A 16,876-nucleotide genomic window follows, 5' to 3' on the forward strand; every position below is an offset into this window, starting at 1 on the left:
TTGCACCAAGTATCATTAAATTTCAAGATTAATCAGTCTAATTTGGTGCAACCAAATGCACCTAAATTCATTTTTTCATCATAAATCCAGACCATTTATCTCGATTCACATTTCAAGAATCACATCATACACTCAAAACAACAAATCCAAATAAAAATACAGTCGTCTCTATCTGTTTCTTAATTTCCTTCTACATCTTAAAAAACATTACAATAATTAGTAGTACAGCTAGACCTCTGATTTTTTTGGTCGAGGCTGATCTCAATGGAGAACATTGTAATACTTAAAGATACTAATAGATGCTAATAAAGATGAGAAACAAATTTACACACACAAATACTAATTTTATTCAATTAGCTGCATGTGGGGCCCACCAATGTGCAACTATGCGATCCAACCTGTCAAGCATCATCATCGTCTGACCATTAAAATTGACTTTAAATGGAATGCCCCAAAAATCGTGCCAATCCAATCATCATCTCCACTACATCGTTGAAAACAATAAACAACCACCCCAAAAACCATCAAATGTAAGTGGCGTCCCACCTGTTGGTTGGATTGGCCTTATTTCGTGGTGGGTTTACTAGATGGGGTGGATGCATTAATTCATTTTATAGATACTAAAAAAGATTAGAAATAATTAAAAATAAAAATAATAAAAAACACACACACAAAATACTAATTTAATGTTGGAAAAAATATTTAAGGGTGCATTTGGTTGCACCAAGTATCATGAAAATTTTCATGATTAACCATTCTAATTTGGTGCAACCAAACACACCCAAATTCATTTTTTCATCATGAATCCAGGCCATTCATCTCAATTCACATTTCAAGAATCAGACCATACACTTAAAACAAGTCCAAGTAAAAATACAATCCTCACACACCATGCACTTAAAACAACAAGTCCAAATAAAAATACAATCCTCCCTATCTATCTCTTAGTTTCCTTCTACATTCAAACAACATTACAACAAATTAGTGGAACAACTAAACCTTTTTAATCTTTTGTAGAGGCCAATAGCATCCTGACCATCGACGCGCCAAAGATTAATTCCTAATGCTGCAATATATAGTAACAATGTAATTAAGCTTAAGAGCAATGATAAACAGAAATCCTCCTTGTTGGTTGGGGTTGGCAAACAAGAAAGAGGGCCATTGCTATGATAAGGGCCACCACCAGTCCTATCAGACTCATATCATCATCTGAGTCGCAACATACCTTACCCATCTCTTCTCCTTTACTTTAAATTCTTCAAATATTGCAAAGGAGATCTTGCAAAATAAATAGAAGACCGTACTACTATGATTGTTCACCACTATTTTATAAAGGGCCTCTGCAAGTGGTACCCTAAACTATGATGATGTCGGCAGATGTGGGGCCCACGTGATGTACGAATGAAATCCAACCAGTACATCAGATGGGTCAGTGTATGTTACCCCCAGATCTGGAAAATCAGGCAGTTCCTGAATTGGGTGGGCCACACCACGGGGTACCCTTGATTTCTGCTTTGGGCCCTCCATGTTGTGTACATATTGAATCTAGGCCGTTCCGACCTTTCATCTGGCCTGTATGAATGGTCAGGCCAAAAATCAGACTGTTTCGTCATTGAGGTGGGCCGCTGTGAAGATCAAGGGTGGTTGTGCTCTCTCACATTGTTCCCCGTGTTTGTGTCCCACCTGCGTGTTAGATGAGGCTGATTTTTGTTACCTTAGGGTAATATGAGGTGACACATCTGATGGACAGCATATCTCACATGGCCCCCGCATTCGAGGTGGCACGGATGCTGCTGGAGCAAGCCTCTTGGATAAAATGGTGGTGAGTTACCCACTGTACAATCTGAACCATCCAATCCATTGGCACTTTTGTACATGTGGCATAATTTCATCTGCCCGTTAAATTCACTCTCCATAACCTTAATTTCATCCATCTATTTAATAGCTGCTAATTGGACGGTTAACATAGTTCACACGGGGTAAATTTGTGATTATGGGCCATCGACAATTAGCCCTACTATTTGCACCGTTTGGATTAATGTTCATGCATGGTGTGCGGAGGGTGGATGAACCACCATCATTTAAAGAAGTGGTGGTAGACTATTAGCCTAGGTTGCTGTCTCCTATCCACACAGATCCAATTAATCGAACCACAGCTGCCCACGTCAGCAAGTAGCCTCAGCCTCAGTCTTAGCTGTGGTGGCCTAGTGGGCCGAGGATCATCACATGTCCTTTGCTTTTCTAGAAACTCCTAGAAATGCTCGCATCCAAACGGTTGGACATTGGTCACCGTTCATCCAATGGACAACTTCCGACCTATCATCTGCATGCAACGTCCTCCCCGTCCAAAAGGTTGGCCCCACCATGAGAATCATCTTGTACAAAAACTAGCCCCATCCACTCATCAGGTGGGCCACAGCATAGAAAATAATGTATAAAAGCTGATAAATCACAAAATACAAGTGTGATCCGTTTAATGAGTGGATGAGGCTGCTGTTTCGACAAGGAAAATCCTCATGGTAGGGCCAACCCATTAGACGGATTGGATGTTCCACACACACACACACAACATGTTTAAAGTTATCCGTTGGTGGACAGTAACTCATTATCCTACCGTTGGATTTGAGCATTTCTCAGAAACACCCAAGAGAGAGAGAGAGAGAGAGAGTATAGATTCCAGTACAAGCCCAACACCATTTGTAAATTCGGCCTTGGATTCCAGTACAAGATCTACGGCTACTTACGCCCAGCCCCATTTATACATTGGACCTGAAATTCCAATACAATCCCACCATTAATGAAGCCCAGCCCATTTTTTATATTAAGGCCTCGAATTCCAATCCAAGCCCACCTGCTTATTATTCCTGCCTGAAATTCTTGGCCCAGCCGGCACAGCCCCGGGCCGATCTGGACCCATGCTCAGTTGAGCCTTATTTTCAGCCCATCACAAGCTATCATGAAATGATGTTGGTTCCAAAAATGGCCCATTATAACCTGAAAATTGTGACCTTTCATTTCGTCAATTTCACACTATCACATTGCTATATGTATGGCCTCATCTAGTGATGTCCTCGCTATTCAACGGTGTGGATCACAGATGCGGATATGTTTTCTTGCAGAACACAACGCATATAGTACCGTCCATCTTTCATAGCCTGTCTGCATAGTGGCCCACCAAGACCAACTATCCTGATTGCCTAACATGTTTGTCACATTGTGGTGGAGGATGGAGCTGCTCTATGGACAGGTATCATACTAGCATTCTCTAGTTGGAATTAGATGAGCATCCTTTCCTTCTCTGGCGGATGTTGTAGACTACTTCAGGACGCCCCGCCTATAACTTCCGGTCCATTGCCTGGAGTAATCAAGTAAACAACATGAGGAATGCTACTTGAAGAAAAGGGCTATAATCACCAGACACATGCCAAGACAGCACACATGTGAGATCCTACACCGTCCATCACGTGGATCTAAATAGGACACATTCAACATATAAGTGTGGCCCACCTGATGAATGGCTCACAAAAATGCTTCTTGGCACATATGGGGTGATTGCAATCATAGTTGCAGACAACAAAAGAGATCAAACACGCTCGCTGTTCTGATGTCCAAACATCTAACCATTGATGAACAGCCACCACCTGACTAGGACGCCAAAAACAACGGTGACCAACAGACTATCAATGAACTCCCTATGCCACATTTATCGTAGCCGTTTCATCCTCACCGTAGATGGGTGCAACTCCAGGTCTCAGGACATACTCTCCTTTTAAAATGCATTTTTCTGCTATGATCACTATTTCTGAAAATAACAGTCTGATCTCCAATTCATGTGCCACTCAACAAATTATCAGCAGAACATGTATCACAACTCCTAAAAGCATTCTGCAAAGAAGCTAGAATTTTATCAAGGCTGCGTTTGGATGCATGAGTTGAATTGCAAACAGTCAGTTTAATTGAGAAGAAATGACAAAAAATAAGAGTAGGTTTTCAAGTATTCATACATGGAGTAGTCCAAGTCCAATTTGGAATAAAGACCATCAATACCAATGGTAAGAAGGGTAACTAAGATTTAGTTAATTTCCACTTTATTGGAGTACTGATAACAGCAAGTCATTTCAATGGTGCAATCCAAACATAGCCCAATGGATAGAGATGAAATGCAAAGAAGGCGACTAATGGTTTTTATCAAGTATCCAGAAGAAAAGAAATGAAAATCACAAGCAAAGTAGCACTCAAAATCCATAGCCAGTTTTGCCAGTTGAATCTGTTTCAGAGTGCTACCTGTGGCATGCAACAAGGAGAGACTCCATTCAGATGCCAGACTTCCAAAGAGCTAAATCCATAACCTCCACACCTACTTATAAGAATACCATCGCAATAAGGGCACCCATCTTTTACCCAAAAGGCTGGCAGGCAGGCAAGATTCAGCCATAGTTCAGAAACTCACTGACTCAGCTCAAAACTTGGACGAGTCAACTCAACTCGGTGAGAGCTCAAGACAAGTCTACTTGACTTGGTGAGATCTCGAGACAGGTCAACATGAAACTTGCTACTAAGATTGACTAGGTCCCAACTTGACAAGACTCACAAAGCTGGACCAATGAATCAGTCAACTCCACACGGCTCGTGATACTTGGGCCAAGTCATTCACCAGGTCAAACTGATAATTTATCAAACATCGTCGTCGTCATCATCATCGAAGCCTTTATCCCAATTAATTGGGGTCGGGCATGAATCATCTTCCACCATTCCATTCTATCAAGAGATGTAAATTCAGTTAGACCATGGGTCATTAAGTCTTTTCTTACTACCTCCACCCACATCCTTTTGAACCTTCCCCTTGCCCTTTTAGAGCCTCCAGCTTGTACCGACTCACTCTAACCGGCACAGTTCTTAAATCTCTGTTGCACATTGACCAAACCATCCAAGTCTGTTGTCCCTCATCTTATTATCTATTGGTGTTACTCCTAAGTTCCCTCGAATGCATTCGTTTCTAATTCTATCCTTGTTTTACCACTAATCTGTCTCAACATCCTCAAAATTAGTGTGTGTGTGTGTGTGTGTGTGTGTGTGTGTGTGAGAGAGAGAGAGAGAGAGAGAGGATTGAATTTTGAAACTCTGACCCCTCTTTATGTAAAAGCGAGCTGCTTTAGGGGGTGCACCATACACATCGTATTGCACAAAGTAGCTATTTTAACTTATTTATATGATAATAACTATATTGAGTGAAAGATACCTCATTTCAACACTGAGGTCTTGGTATCGATCCCTAGTGGCGGTGGCTAACAGTGAAGTGTGAACTGACAGTGGGTGTACTAACAAGCTAACCAAAAAAAAAAAGATAATAACTATTTTAAATATCAGTATTGTGTACATGGTAGCTATTTTAACTTATTCATACAATAATCACTATTTAAATAACTATATTGTTTTTTAATTAAATATCAAGTCGAATCAAGAAAAGACTCATTCAAGTCTTTGAGTCAAGTCCAGTTTTCCAGTTTTTAAACCGTGGAGTCAGCTGGTTTGTGAGACAAACACCAGACATGATAAGTACCTACCTGCTAATTAGGCTCCTGGGTTGAGCCTGGATCTGGCTACCGCAAGCCAAAATGACGGTCGCACCCAGTCTCTAGGCTTCCGAGCTCTCATAGACACAAAGAAATCAGCAAGAAGAAGAACATACCTTGCTCAACAGTAGACAGCATGTTTTTCAACGTTGAGGTCTTGGGTTTGAGCTCAGCTTACCTATCAAAATTAATAAAAATAGAAAGACCAACATACTCATCATCCTCCTAACAAATAGTCAAGGTTTCAGGGTTATTCCTGGCATTTTATATATAAAACAGCATAAGGATCAGAAACAACAGTCAACACATTCTCTCTTTCAAGGACCCAACAGTCATGGAGGAAGGTGTCAAAACATACAATGGGGGTGCTCACTCTCACATTAGCCAACTCCTCATAATCCCCTCCCTCGTTCTAGGCCAGCACTAATGTTTCCATCAGATTACCTAGAATACGCCTGTGTAAGCTATATCATCGAGCTTGAGCTTGAGCGGTTGGCTGGAAAAGCCAGTTTCATGTCCGTTTCTCGGATTTGTTCCAAAATGCTTCTATTAGCTTCGGCTTTTCTTTCTCTCCCTTGTGTGTGTGTGTGTGTGTTTTACAATTTTTTAGATTTTCCACCTAAATACGTTATCAGTTCTGGTAACAACTACTTCACAGTTTTCTACGCAGGCGAGGTTATCGTTTTATCGTATGTGCAAGCAAGACATCATCAATATGTAACTCTTCTGTTTTCAGTGCATAGTGTCTGTTTCGATCTGGCAAAGTGGCCACCAACTCAAGTACACCGTAAACCAAAAAAAATAGTTCCCTGTTCATATTGCAGTGTATACCATCCATGGTGTGCCATACCGTAACAGCCATTATGGGGCCGTAACGGCCGTTATACGTTACAGGGTCATAAAGGCCGTAATGGAAAAGAAAAAAAAATGATCCATAATGGCCGTTATAGCCCCTGTAACGGGGCTATAACGGCCGTTACACTCCTTGTAGAGGCTGTAATGGCCCCGTACTGGTCCATGACGGGGCTGATATAGGTTTTTCATGTTTTTTGTTCAATAGAGAGAGAGAGAGAGAGAGAGAGAGAGAGAGAGAGAGGAGACCGCATAACAGCCATTATGGGGGCCATAACAACCATTACAGCTCGTATCGTAAAGGTTACAGCGATGGCCGTTATGGCCACCATTACTGTTATGGAATACCTTGATGCCATCACAGGTGGGCCCCACATGCAAAAGTTTTACCCTCCCAAATCACAAAACACAGCCAAAGGTTTTCTGTACTGGTTCAATCCTGTCACTATGATCGAAGTTGAGCTGATATGTTGCCAGGAGGCAAGCCCCAACAAACGAAAAACCAATAGACAAGAGAGGTGATTCAAAATTCATAAATGCCTCAATCCCGTATCGCTGGGTAAAAGAAAATACTGCATAAAAGCGATGGCAGTTGTGAAACCTAATTTCCCATCCATCTTACTTAACTAAAAAGAAGCCCTCGAAGAATGCCTTTAGTGCCATAGACATGTAATTTAGATATGGACACGTCTCAGTGGCAGGCATGGATACAAGGTGTCTGATGCAGCATAAAAGGGGGTCATCGCCAGAAGGGCCATGATCCGATCACCCAAAGTACTCAATTCACCACAGATTCCTTGCAAACTTTCATCTTCTATGCAGGAGAACAGAAAAGGTCCCTAAATTAGGCCCATGAACCGATGCAATCGATTGCATTGGGTAAATGGAGAGGTGTTTCCAGGGCCAATAAGGTCATTGATGCTTGGATAGCGAAAATACCTTTTTCGCTAGCCAGCCATGCTTCAAACCATCTCTGGATGGCAGTAAATCCAATTCCACCTAGCCCCTGTTCTGATCTGGTTTCCTTGGCTTTAGGGATAGTTTGGTACTTTGCTTTACACCAATGATTTATTATTTTTTTTGAAAAGTGACGTCTTATAAAAGAGAAAAAAGAGTACAAACGGGCCTGACCCACTGAGATAGCAGACCAGAACACCTAAGGAAAACGAAAACAAATTGCTGCAGCTACTCTGCAGCACTAGGGAGGCCCATTCCACAATAAGATAGTGGATTCTTTTGATTATATGACCCACGACATGGGAGGCCCATTACACCAATGTTTGTAGGGCTATGATTAGAAGGAAGTTGTTAAATTTTATTTTTTTTCTTTTTTACTTTGTTTTGATCTGGATTGTTCAGATTTTTAGGCTAGCATAACTACATCCTATACAATCTAATTTGGTTTTTTTTTTTTTTTTTTTTTTTGAGATTTAAAAACAAACAAAGGAGAGATGAGAGAGATGGATTTGTTCCTCCTACCTTGAATTGGGTAAGTGAATTTGGTTGACTTCATCCTATTTCACTTTGTTTAATCTAATTACCCTAATAATTCTTCTCTTGTTGTGACATGTGGATTTGGGTTGGTTTTGTAGGTGCTTATTAGTGTTGGGCAGACCCATTCTAGTCTTGAACACGACAGCTCTTAAAAGCAACACATCTATACAACTATTTAAAGCGTCATCGTCATCGTCATCATCATCATCATCTTAGCCTTTCAACAATTTTGGTCAGCTTTTAAACGGTAGATTGGCAAAAGTTTTATGATGAGCTGCTCACCAGACATTAACCTTCTGCTTTTTATTTGGGCTCTCGAACCGACCATGATAGAGGCTCACATCGTTATCACCCACGTGCCACAAAGCCTCACCACCTACTACCGAAACCCAGCCTAACTAATGCGCACAAACCCCAAAGAGCAGACAAGAAAAGAGGGGTCGTGGAGGAGCAGTTGGCAAGCATATCATTAAGCATGAACTAAACACAAAAGAAGGATCCTCCTGCTAGGAATTAGATCCTGCTCTATCCCCCCTCTTCACACCATTGATTCCTCGGCCTCCAGCCCAAGGTGTTCTGTAATGGTAACCATAACGGCCCCCACCGTTACCTTTACGATACGGATAACAACCGTTACAGCTCGTATCGTAAAGGTTACAGCGATGGCCGTTATGGCCACCATTACTGTTATGGAATACCTTGATGCCATCACAGGTGGGCCCCACATGCAAAAGTTTTACCCTCCCAAATCACAAAACACAGCCAAAAGTTTTCTGTACTGGTTCAATCCTGCCACTATGATCAAAGTTAAGCTGATATGTTGCCAGGAGGCAAGCCCCAACAAACGAAAAACCAATAGACGAGAGGTGATTCAAAATTCATAAATGCCTCAATCCCGTATCGCTGGGTAAAAGAAAATACTGCATAAAAGCGATGGCAGGTGTGAAACCTAATTTCCCATCCATCTTACTTAACTAAAAAGAAGCCCTCGAAGAATGCCTTTAGTGCCATAGACATGTAATTTAGATATGGACACGTCTCAGTGGCAGGCATGGATACAAGGCGTCTGATGCAGCATAAAAGGGGGTCATCGCCAGAAGGGCCATGATCCGATCACCCAAAGTACTCAATTCACCACAGATTCCTTGCAAACTTTCATCTTCTATCCAGGAGAACAGAAAAGGTCCCTAAATTAGGCCCATGAACCGATGCAATCGATTGCATTGGGCAAATGGAGAGGTGTTTCCAGGGCCAATAAGGTCATTGATGCTTGGATAGCGAAAATACCTCTTTCGCTAGCCAGCCATGCTTCGAACCATCTCTGGATGGCAGAAAATCCAATTCCACCTAGCCCCTGTTTTGATTTGGTTTCCTTGGCTTTAGGGATAGTTTGGTACTTTGCTTCACACCAATGCTTTTTTTTTTTTTTTTGAATAGTGACGTCTTATAAAAGAGGAAAAAGAGTACAAAAGGGCCTGACCTGCTAAGATAGCAGACCAGAACACCTAAGGAAAGGAAAACGAAAACAAATTGCTGCAGCTACTCTGCAGCACTAGGGAGGCCCATTCCACAATAAGATATTGGATTCTTTTGATTATATGACCCACGACATGGGAGGCCCATTACACCAATGTTTGTAGGGCTATGATTAGAAGGAAGTTGTTAAATTTATTTATTTTTTCTTTTTTACTTTGTTTTGATCTAGATTGTTCAGATTTTTAGGCTAGCATAACTACATCCTATACAATCTATTTTTTTTATTTTTTATTTTTTTTTTGAGATTTAAAAACAAACAAAGGAGAGACGAGAGAGATGGATTCCTCCTACCTGGAATTGGGTAAGTGAATTTGGTTGACTTCATCCTATTTCACTTTGTTTAATCTAATTACCCTATTAATTCTTCTCTTGTTGTGCCATGTGAATTTGGGTTGGTTTTGTAGGTGCTTATTAGTGTTGGGCAGACCCGTTCTAGTCTTGAACACGACGGCTCTTAAAAGCAACACATCTATACAAATATTTAAAGCACCATCGTCATCGTCATCATCATCATCATCTTAGCCTTTCAACAATTTTGGTTAGCTTTTAAACGGTAGATTGGCAAAAGTTTTATGATGAGCTGCTCACCAGACATTAACCTTCTGCTTTTTATTCGGGCTCTCGAACCGACCATGATAGAGGCTCACATCGATATCACCCACATGCCACAAAGCCTCACCACCTACTACCGAAACCCAGCCTAACTAATGCGCACAAACCCCAAAGAGCGGACAAGAAAAGAGGGGTCGTGGAGGAGCAGTTGGCAAGCATATCATTAAGTATGAACTAAACACAAAAGAAGGATCCTCCTGCTAGGAATTAGATCCTGCTCTATCCCCCCTCTTCACACCATTGATTCCTCGGCCTCCAGCCCAAGGTGTTCTGTAATGGTAACCATAACGGCCCCCACCGTTACCTTTACGATACGGGTCGTAATGGCTGTTACTGCCCCCGTAACGGCCGTTATGGTCTCTTTTTCTATTAAAAAAAAATCCTGAAAAACCTGTATTTGCCTTGTAATGTTGTTTAAAAAGTATGGAAAACCTATATCTGCTCCATAACAGACAATTACGGGGCTGTTATGGCCTTTATAGGGGACGTAACGTGCCGTTAATGGCAATTACAGGTCATTTTTTTCCATAACGGCTGTTACGGCCGTTACGACCCCGTAACGCGTAACAGTTGCCACCGTTACCTTTACGTAACGGCCTTTACAGCACACCATACTCCAGCCTCACCAATGAACTCAAAGGAGCTGCACGATTACACAGACTGTTGATCATGAGCAGCCCTCTTTTCTAAGCGCAGTAACCACGGGGATTTTCCTTGATCAATCCCATGCCTTCAGCTTCAATGCTGATGACTTCATAGTCATAAGCATTTTGAAGTGAGCAATGGCTGAAAAGCCTTTGTGTGCTATCATGCTCATAATTTTTTCAGCTGACAAACCAATTCAATGAAATCTGTGATGGAGGAAGAACCTCACTTGCGGCGATTGAAGGTCTAGGCGCTTTCATTTCTGGGACCTGACAATATAGATTGATTCAATAGCTTGACCCAAATCCTGCCTTCAAAGATCGATGGTAGGGGTGCAACTTAGTCAAGTCCACCAACATTCCGGAAACCTATGAAGGTTGCGCTGACTTAGGTTATGGCGATGCCAAATTTCCTTGTGTTGGGTAACAAACACATGCACCTAAGTTGTGACTGGGGCACACATGTAACACCATCGGACCAAAATTGGAACCGACATGCTCAAATAGTTGGCTGCAAAGAACATCAAGGAGCATGATGATACACACCACTTCCATGTCCAACACTGCACTTTAACCCAATTACCAGGCATTAGCTGATAGAGGGAAACTGCTAAGGTCTAGAGAATGCAATGCCAAGCTTGCTAAGCTTGATCGGAAATGGAATAATAATAATGTTGTACAAATAATCTTCAAAAAGTAATAATAATAATAATAATGTTATCCCAACTAGATGGGGTCAGCTACATGAATCCTCTTCTGCCATTCCACTCTATAAAGGGCCGCAACTTCAGTTTAAATAATAAAGTACCATATCTTGACAGTATATTGCAATTAATTATATGTAAAAAACCAAAATAAATAAACCATAATGGTAATAAACTTAAAAATCAGTTATTTGTATGTAGAAAGTTTACAAACAAAAATGATGGTAACAATAACTAACAATAATCATTTTTATGTGCCTCGGATCCGGCATTTTCAAACGCAACAAAACAACACAATTTCAAAAAAGTGCCCTCTCCTAAAACATTTGATAGACCTCACGGGATATTGAATTCCTTCACACCATACACCTAGTGGAACAGCAAAGAATAAATTTGTTTTTGTCGTTCAAACTTCCAATCAAACTAGATATCCCGTTTCCACCGACTTGTTTCCAATGTGACCTAAGGTTGATTTACGAATGGTAATGGCACCTATCTTTGGTCAAAGAGGAAGTGGTAGCAACACCAGCACTTTTGAGAGAGAGCACTCAATCGAACAATGAGATGTAGTTGCTAAGCTGTCGAAGGAGCAGAGCTTAAGATGTGGTAGACCTCATCATTGAAATGGGTCAGTCATGACAGTCAGTGCTTTGAACTTGGGTCCAAACAAACACCTGCTCCCAAAGCAGAGGTCACCAGGCCTTCTGCTTGTGTTCGGTTGTTGGGGAATCCATTCCCTGGTTTTTATGTTTCCTAGAGAATGTTAGACTTGGTCTGGTATTTCCTGAGGAATGATTAAATTATGTTTGGTTGATGATACACCAGGTTTCCTAGAAAACCTGGGAAATGTCTTCTTCTTTTTTCTTTTCTTTTTTAAATTCTCTTGATTTTTCATTTCCCATCTAAAAGTTGGGGTAAGTTTTTTGAGTAAAAGCTGGGGATGGAATTCCAGGGGAATGTAGAAAACAACAGAAAAGTGTTAACCAGACATACTGTTTGTAAAAACTAGGGAATCACTAAGCCTAGAAATATAGAACCAGCCACAAAACACCCCCATAAACCATGCCCCTGGCCAAGGATCAGGACTGATGTTGACTCGAATGTCTCCTTGTCCTCACTCATTGAGAAGAAAACATTTCCTATTATTTATTTTATTTGCCAAAAAAAAACCCAAAAATAGTCATAAAGCCATATGAATTTGGTGCCCAACGGACTCCCACACACCATTTTGGAGCAATCATTTAGCCTTGCTTTCCCCTGCTAACCTTATACACCAGTGAAAGGATAAGCATAAGGCTGGGTCACCATGACAACGTAAAAGCCAAAACAAGGTACATTAGCCACTCACCTACCTTGATCACAAAGTGGTTGAAATCTCATGTCAAGACAGCCATAAGCTAGATCTTTTCCTGTTCCCTCACGTGCACTAAAAAAACAAAAAACAAAAACAAACAACTATCATGGCCCACTGACTAGATGAGGTTGTCGTTTCCTTGGATTTATTTAAAACTTCAATAAATATACTCCCAAGGACCCTATTTGTCTTTACCCAGCATTCACCCATTAAATCCATAAAAAAATCAGCATCCCCCTTCACACTTTTCACCTAGTGATAATAAATGTTGGCATCCAGAGTATTCACATATTCTATACCTGGAATAAGGTTGTTTACAATGATGATGATAAAAGAAGTCATTTCCATTTCCATCCTCTGAGAGACATGATTATAATCCAATCAAACAATCAGTCTTAGTAGGCAATTACAAGCATGGCTTTGAACAATCATCTAATGCAACTGAGAATCACCTGCGTCTTATCGATTATGGTGGAAACCTGTCTGGTTCAGATAAGGTTGAAATCAGGCGACTAGGTCCTGACTTTTTCTGAATGGGAAGGAGTCGACCTGATTTGCACCAAGCCAGGGTCGAAACAGACACAGTCAGACTCATTTGTGCTTTTTTTTTCTTTCTTTCTTTCTTTCTTTCTTGTAGAGTTTTCTCATTTTTTAAATACTTTTCATATCGTCAGCAACTAGTATTGCATCAAACGGATCTTATCAGTATCGGTGATGCAACTCATCATATGTGCGTGCGTGTGTGTGTAGCAATATGACTAGATCCGATACTGGGAAAAGACACTCTAAAACCAAGTTTTAAAACCTTGATTCCCAGTATTTCAGAGGCCATGACTCACTTTTTAATGCCAACTAGCTAGCTCCCAAAACCATACTCCTTGATCATGTTATCTACACAGAGCATACAATGCCACAAACAAAAATTCAGCAAATGGGATCCTTATGTTTTTGGTACCATAATAATGGTTGAATTCTTGAGAGCTGCAAGAGGTCACATGCCAACCTAGCCATAATAATAAGGATCTAATTCTAGAGAGCTGCAATAGGCCACATGCACCAACCCAGCACTTTTTTGGGACATCCGAGCACTGGGTGGTACCACCATGTAAATCACCTGGCACCGAGGTCCACTAATCAAGAAGGCCATGCGTGTATATTGTCTATGAAACTTTGGTAATTCTTTGTTAAACTGTCCATTGTTTTTGTACCTATGTGACCCACCTAATGAATTGAAAGACCTTGTTCACTCCCAACAAATGTCCCAGATTGGCACTTCTAGCAGTGGTTGGAGATGCATAATGGCCTCGCCAAGCTCTAAGTTACTTTCGATACTTCCCTTCCAGACCACACAAGACATGAGTTCCTTGATGTTTTAATGGAAAGAACTCACATGTGGACTTCAATATGCACACAATACTATCATTTTATGGAAGAATGGGGGAGGGAGAAAGCTCAGGTTGGGTGTCGATAATACGAAAACCATGGGGGAGAGAACGACCCCAGATATGACTTGATGGACCGTCAATAAACGCCCCCGGCTCATCCATCTTTTCACGCCCACTTCCACCCTTTTCTTGAAGATCTTATTATCAATCTTTGTAATTGTCTCTTCACTGTAGAACATGAGAGAAGCGGATCTTACTCGATATGAGGGGCAACCACTGCATGTCAGCAGTAGCTTTTACACCGTCGCTGAGCTCCAAATGCAGCCAAGGCCTTATGCCATCAACTATCTTAGTAGGCCATGGTAGGAGCAGTAAGAAGATTCACAGCCCCAATTTTTTGAAAAAGAAAAAGCCCATTAATGGCGCATTTGGATGCACAATTGAATTTAACTGTGATTATTAGTCTAGGGAGAGATAGCCAACATGCCATTCCCTACCATACATCACATCATTAATCAGATTACTTTCAAGTTGGATTCGAAAGAAAACAAACAACAATTTCATTATGAATTTTAGGAACGTCGTTAATTTTTGTCATTTCCACTTGAGTTAAACAGAATGTTCGCAATTCAATCCATTTTTTCATCCAAACACAGCCTAAATTGAATTCAACATTCTTTGTATGGTGCTATCAAAATTTCCAAGATTTCTTTCAGCTCATGAATATTCACCTCATATACACAAACGACTTGGGTGCATATACTCGCTGTAATCAACAAATTCTATTGTATACCGAATTTTAAAAATAAAAAAAGATACCGAATTCCGTATGTACATGTCACTGAAATTTCAAAGCCACCAAAAAAGCATTACTTACAGAGAATTCAAGGAAAATGGCCTCTCTCCTTTTGACAACACCCACCAACCCAATCAGACGGATCGAACGCTGACACCCTCCTCTGTATTCTGAATCTCCCACCCCGATCTGACCACCCCGGTGACGGCTGAGCGGCAAATTGGGCAGGCGGGCACTTTCACCAGCCACTCGTCGACACAGCACACGTGGAAAACGTGACTGCAATCGGGGAGAACCCGGCACGTCTCGCTGTCCCGGAATCCCTCTAGGCATATAGCGCAGTCGGCGAGGGCAGCGGGCCCCACGCCGCCGCTGTAATTGAAACAAGGGAGCTTCTGGAGGTCCTTCGGCGACAACCCAGATGGCGAATCGGGCGGGAGGGTGCTTCGGCGCAGGCGGCGGTGGCGGCGAAGAGCGCGGCCGGCGACGCAGAGGTGGAGGAGGAGGAGGGCGGCGATGCCGACGAAGATGAAGAAAAGGGATATGAAGAGGGCCATGATGATTGCTTTGAGAAGGAATGAAAGGACTTTGGTGTTCGGTTTCGATGTGGGTGAAGACATTGGTGTGGGAGATGATTGCGGTTGTGGCTGTTGTTGTTGTTGTTGTGGCGGTGGTGGTGAAGATGGTTGTGGTTGTGGTTGTGGTGATGGCAAATGAGGGGGAGGATGAGAATAGATGAAAAGGGAACGGGAACGGTGGGATGAGTTTTGGGAGATGTTTGAACGGTCAGGATTGAAGTATTGCATGGCGGAAATGGGAGTCGGAATCGATTTCGTATCGTTGTCGTCCTCGGTCGTTGTTCTTACCCTTCACATCTCTCTCTCTCTCTCTCTCCCCTCTCTCTCTCTATTTTCTATTACCAGGAGGATACGAGGAACGTGTTCGTTTTGTGTATATCGCGACACAGAACCTTCAAAATTTATCGCCCAATTGGGGCCCATAAATATATGATCAGATAATCAAAACCGTCCATATATTTGAATATATAAAATAAATGAACTTTAATATATTTATTTAAATTAATTTGGACAGGTGAAAGTAAACTTTTAATACCTTATATTAAACTCAATAATCCAACGGTCAGAATCATTTTTCTAGCACTATTATTGGTAATTGTAGTTCAGAAAAAGGAATTCAATGTATGAACTATTACGATTGTCCAAACATGTTTTTATGTGGGCTCAACAAGGATGAGAAATTTTGATGGTCGTATGTCGCGACAAACAAAAATGTTCTTGCGGGAAAAGGAGGGGAAACGGAGTTTGGAGAGAGAGCGAAGGGATTAGATTCCGTGGATACGGAAGGACGGTTTGCGCGAGGAGAGATTGATTAGGATAAGCGTGGAAAACGTGTCAAGTTGTCACGTGTGTTGGTTAATTGGGGCCAATCATGAGGTGGACCGTCTATGAATATGCTCTGGCTCATAAATCAGGCAAAAAGACAATCATCGAGTAAGGTCCACTTTGTTGAGGAAAATGAACGGTTACTAAGTAAATTGGAATTTAGTGTAAATTATTGCATACATGATGAGAAAAACAGTATTTATTTCAGGCGTAGAGAACTTTTTACTTTGATCTACAATATTGAACGGTACAGATCTTCTACACGTATGGAAACTATACACTTACACCGCGTTTCCCATATTTAATCTCTAAACATGTGAATCTCAAGTTCCTTGGGATTTAGTCAAGTCGAACAGGGATTGGGTTCTTCGCGCGAGGAGAAACTGAAGGGGCTTGAATATCCTGCTTCCCTACCGTCCAACTAAAACCTTTGGCCCACCGTAATGTCTTTGTGACATCCACTCTATACATCCATTGATTCAGATCATCTTATATAGGGATCCCAAGAATTATAAAGACTCAA

General features: G+C 41.4%; 1 protein-coding gene across 2 annotated transcripts; it reads right to left on the reverse strand.

The window, feature by feature from the left end:
* Nucleotides 1-2,987: 2,987 nt before the first annotated feature.
* LOC131256851 (RING-H2 finger protein ATL56-like) lies at nucleotides 2,988-15,839 on the reverse strand. Of its 2 annotated transcripts, none has more exons than XM_058257906.1 (2): nucleotides 13,069-15,839; nucleotides 2,988-3,355 (listed from the first exon to the last, which is right to left on the reverse strand). In XM_058257906.1, the coding sequence occupies exon 1, from the start codon at nucleotides 15,754-15,756 to the stop codon at nucleotides 15,085-15,087; it is 672 nt and encodes a 223-aa protein (XP_058113889.1). In that variant the 5' UTR covers nucleotides 15,757-15,839; the 3' UTR covers nucleotides 2,988-3,355; nucleotides 13,069-15,084. The 2 variants fall into 2 exon arrangements, with proteins under 2 accessions (XP_058113889.1, XP_058113888.1); XM_058257905.1 differs by having other exon boundaries at nucleotides 15,032-15,838.
* Nucleotides 15,840-16,876: the final 1,037 nt, after the last annotated feature.

This window comes from Magnolia sinica, chromosome 9, assembly GCF_029962835.1.
Source record: "Magnolia sinica isolate HGM2019 chromosome 9, MsV1, whole genome shotgun sequence".
Lineage (NCBI taxonomy): Eukaryota > Viridiplantae > Streptophyta > Magnoliopsida > Magnoliales > Magnoliaceae > Magnolia > Magnolia sinica.

Bases quoted from the DNA above. Each gene is read 5' to 3' on its own strand.
- LOC131256851 (XM_058257906.1), bottom strand. From the start codon at position 15,756: ATGCAATACTTCAATCCTGACCGTTCAAACATCTCCCAAAACTCATCC.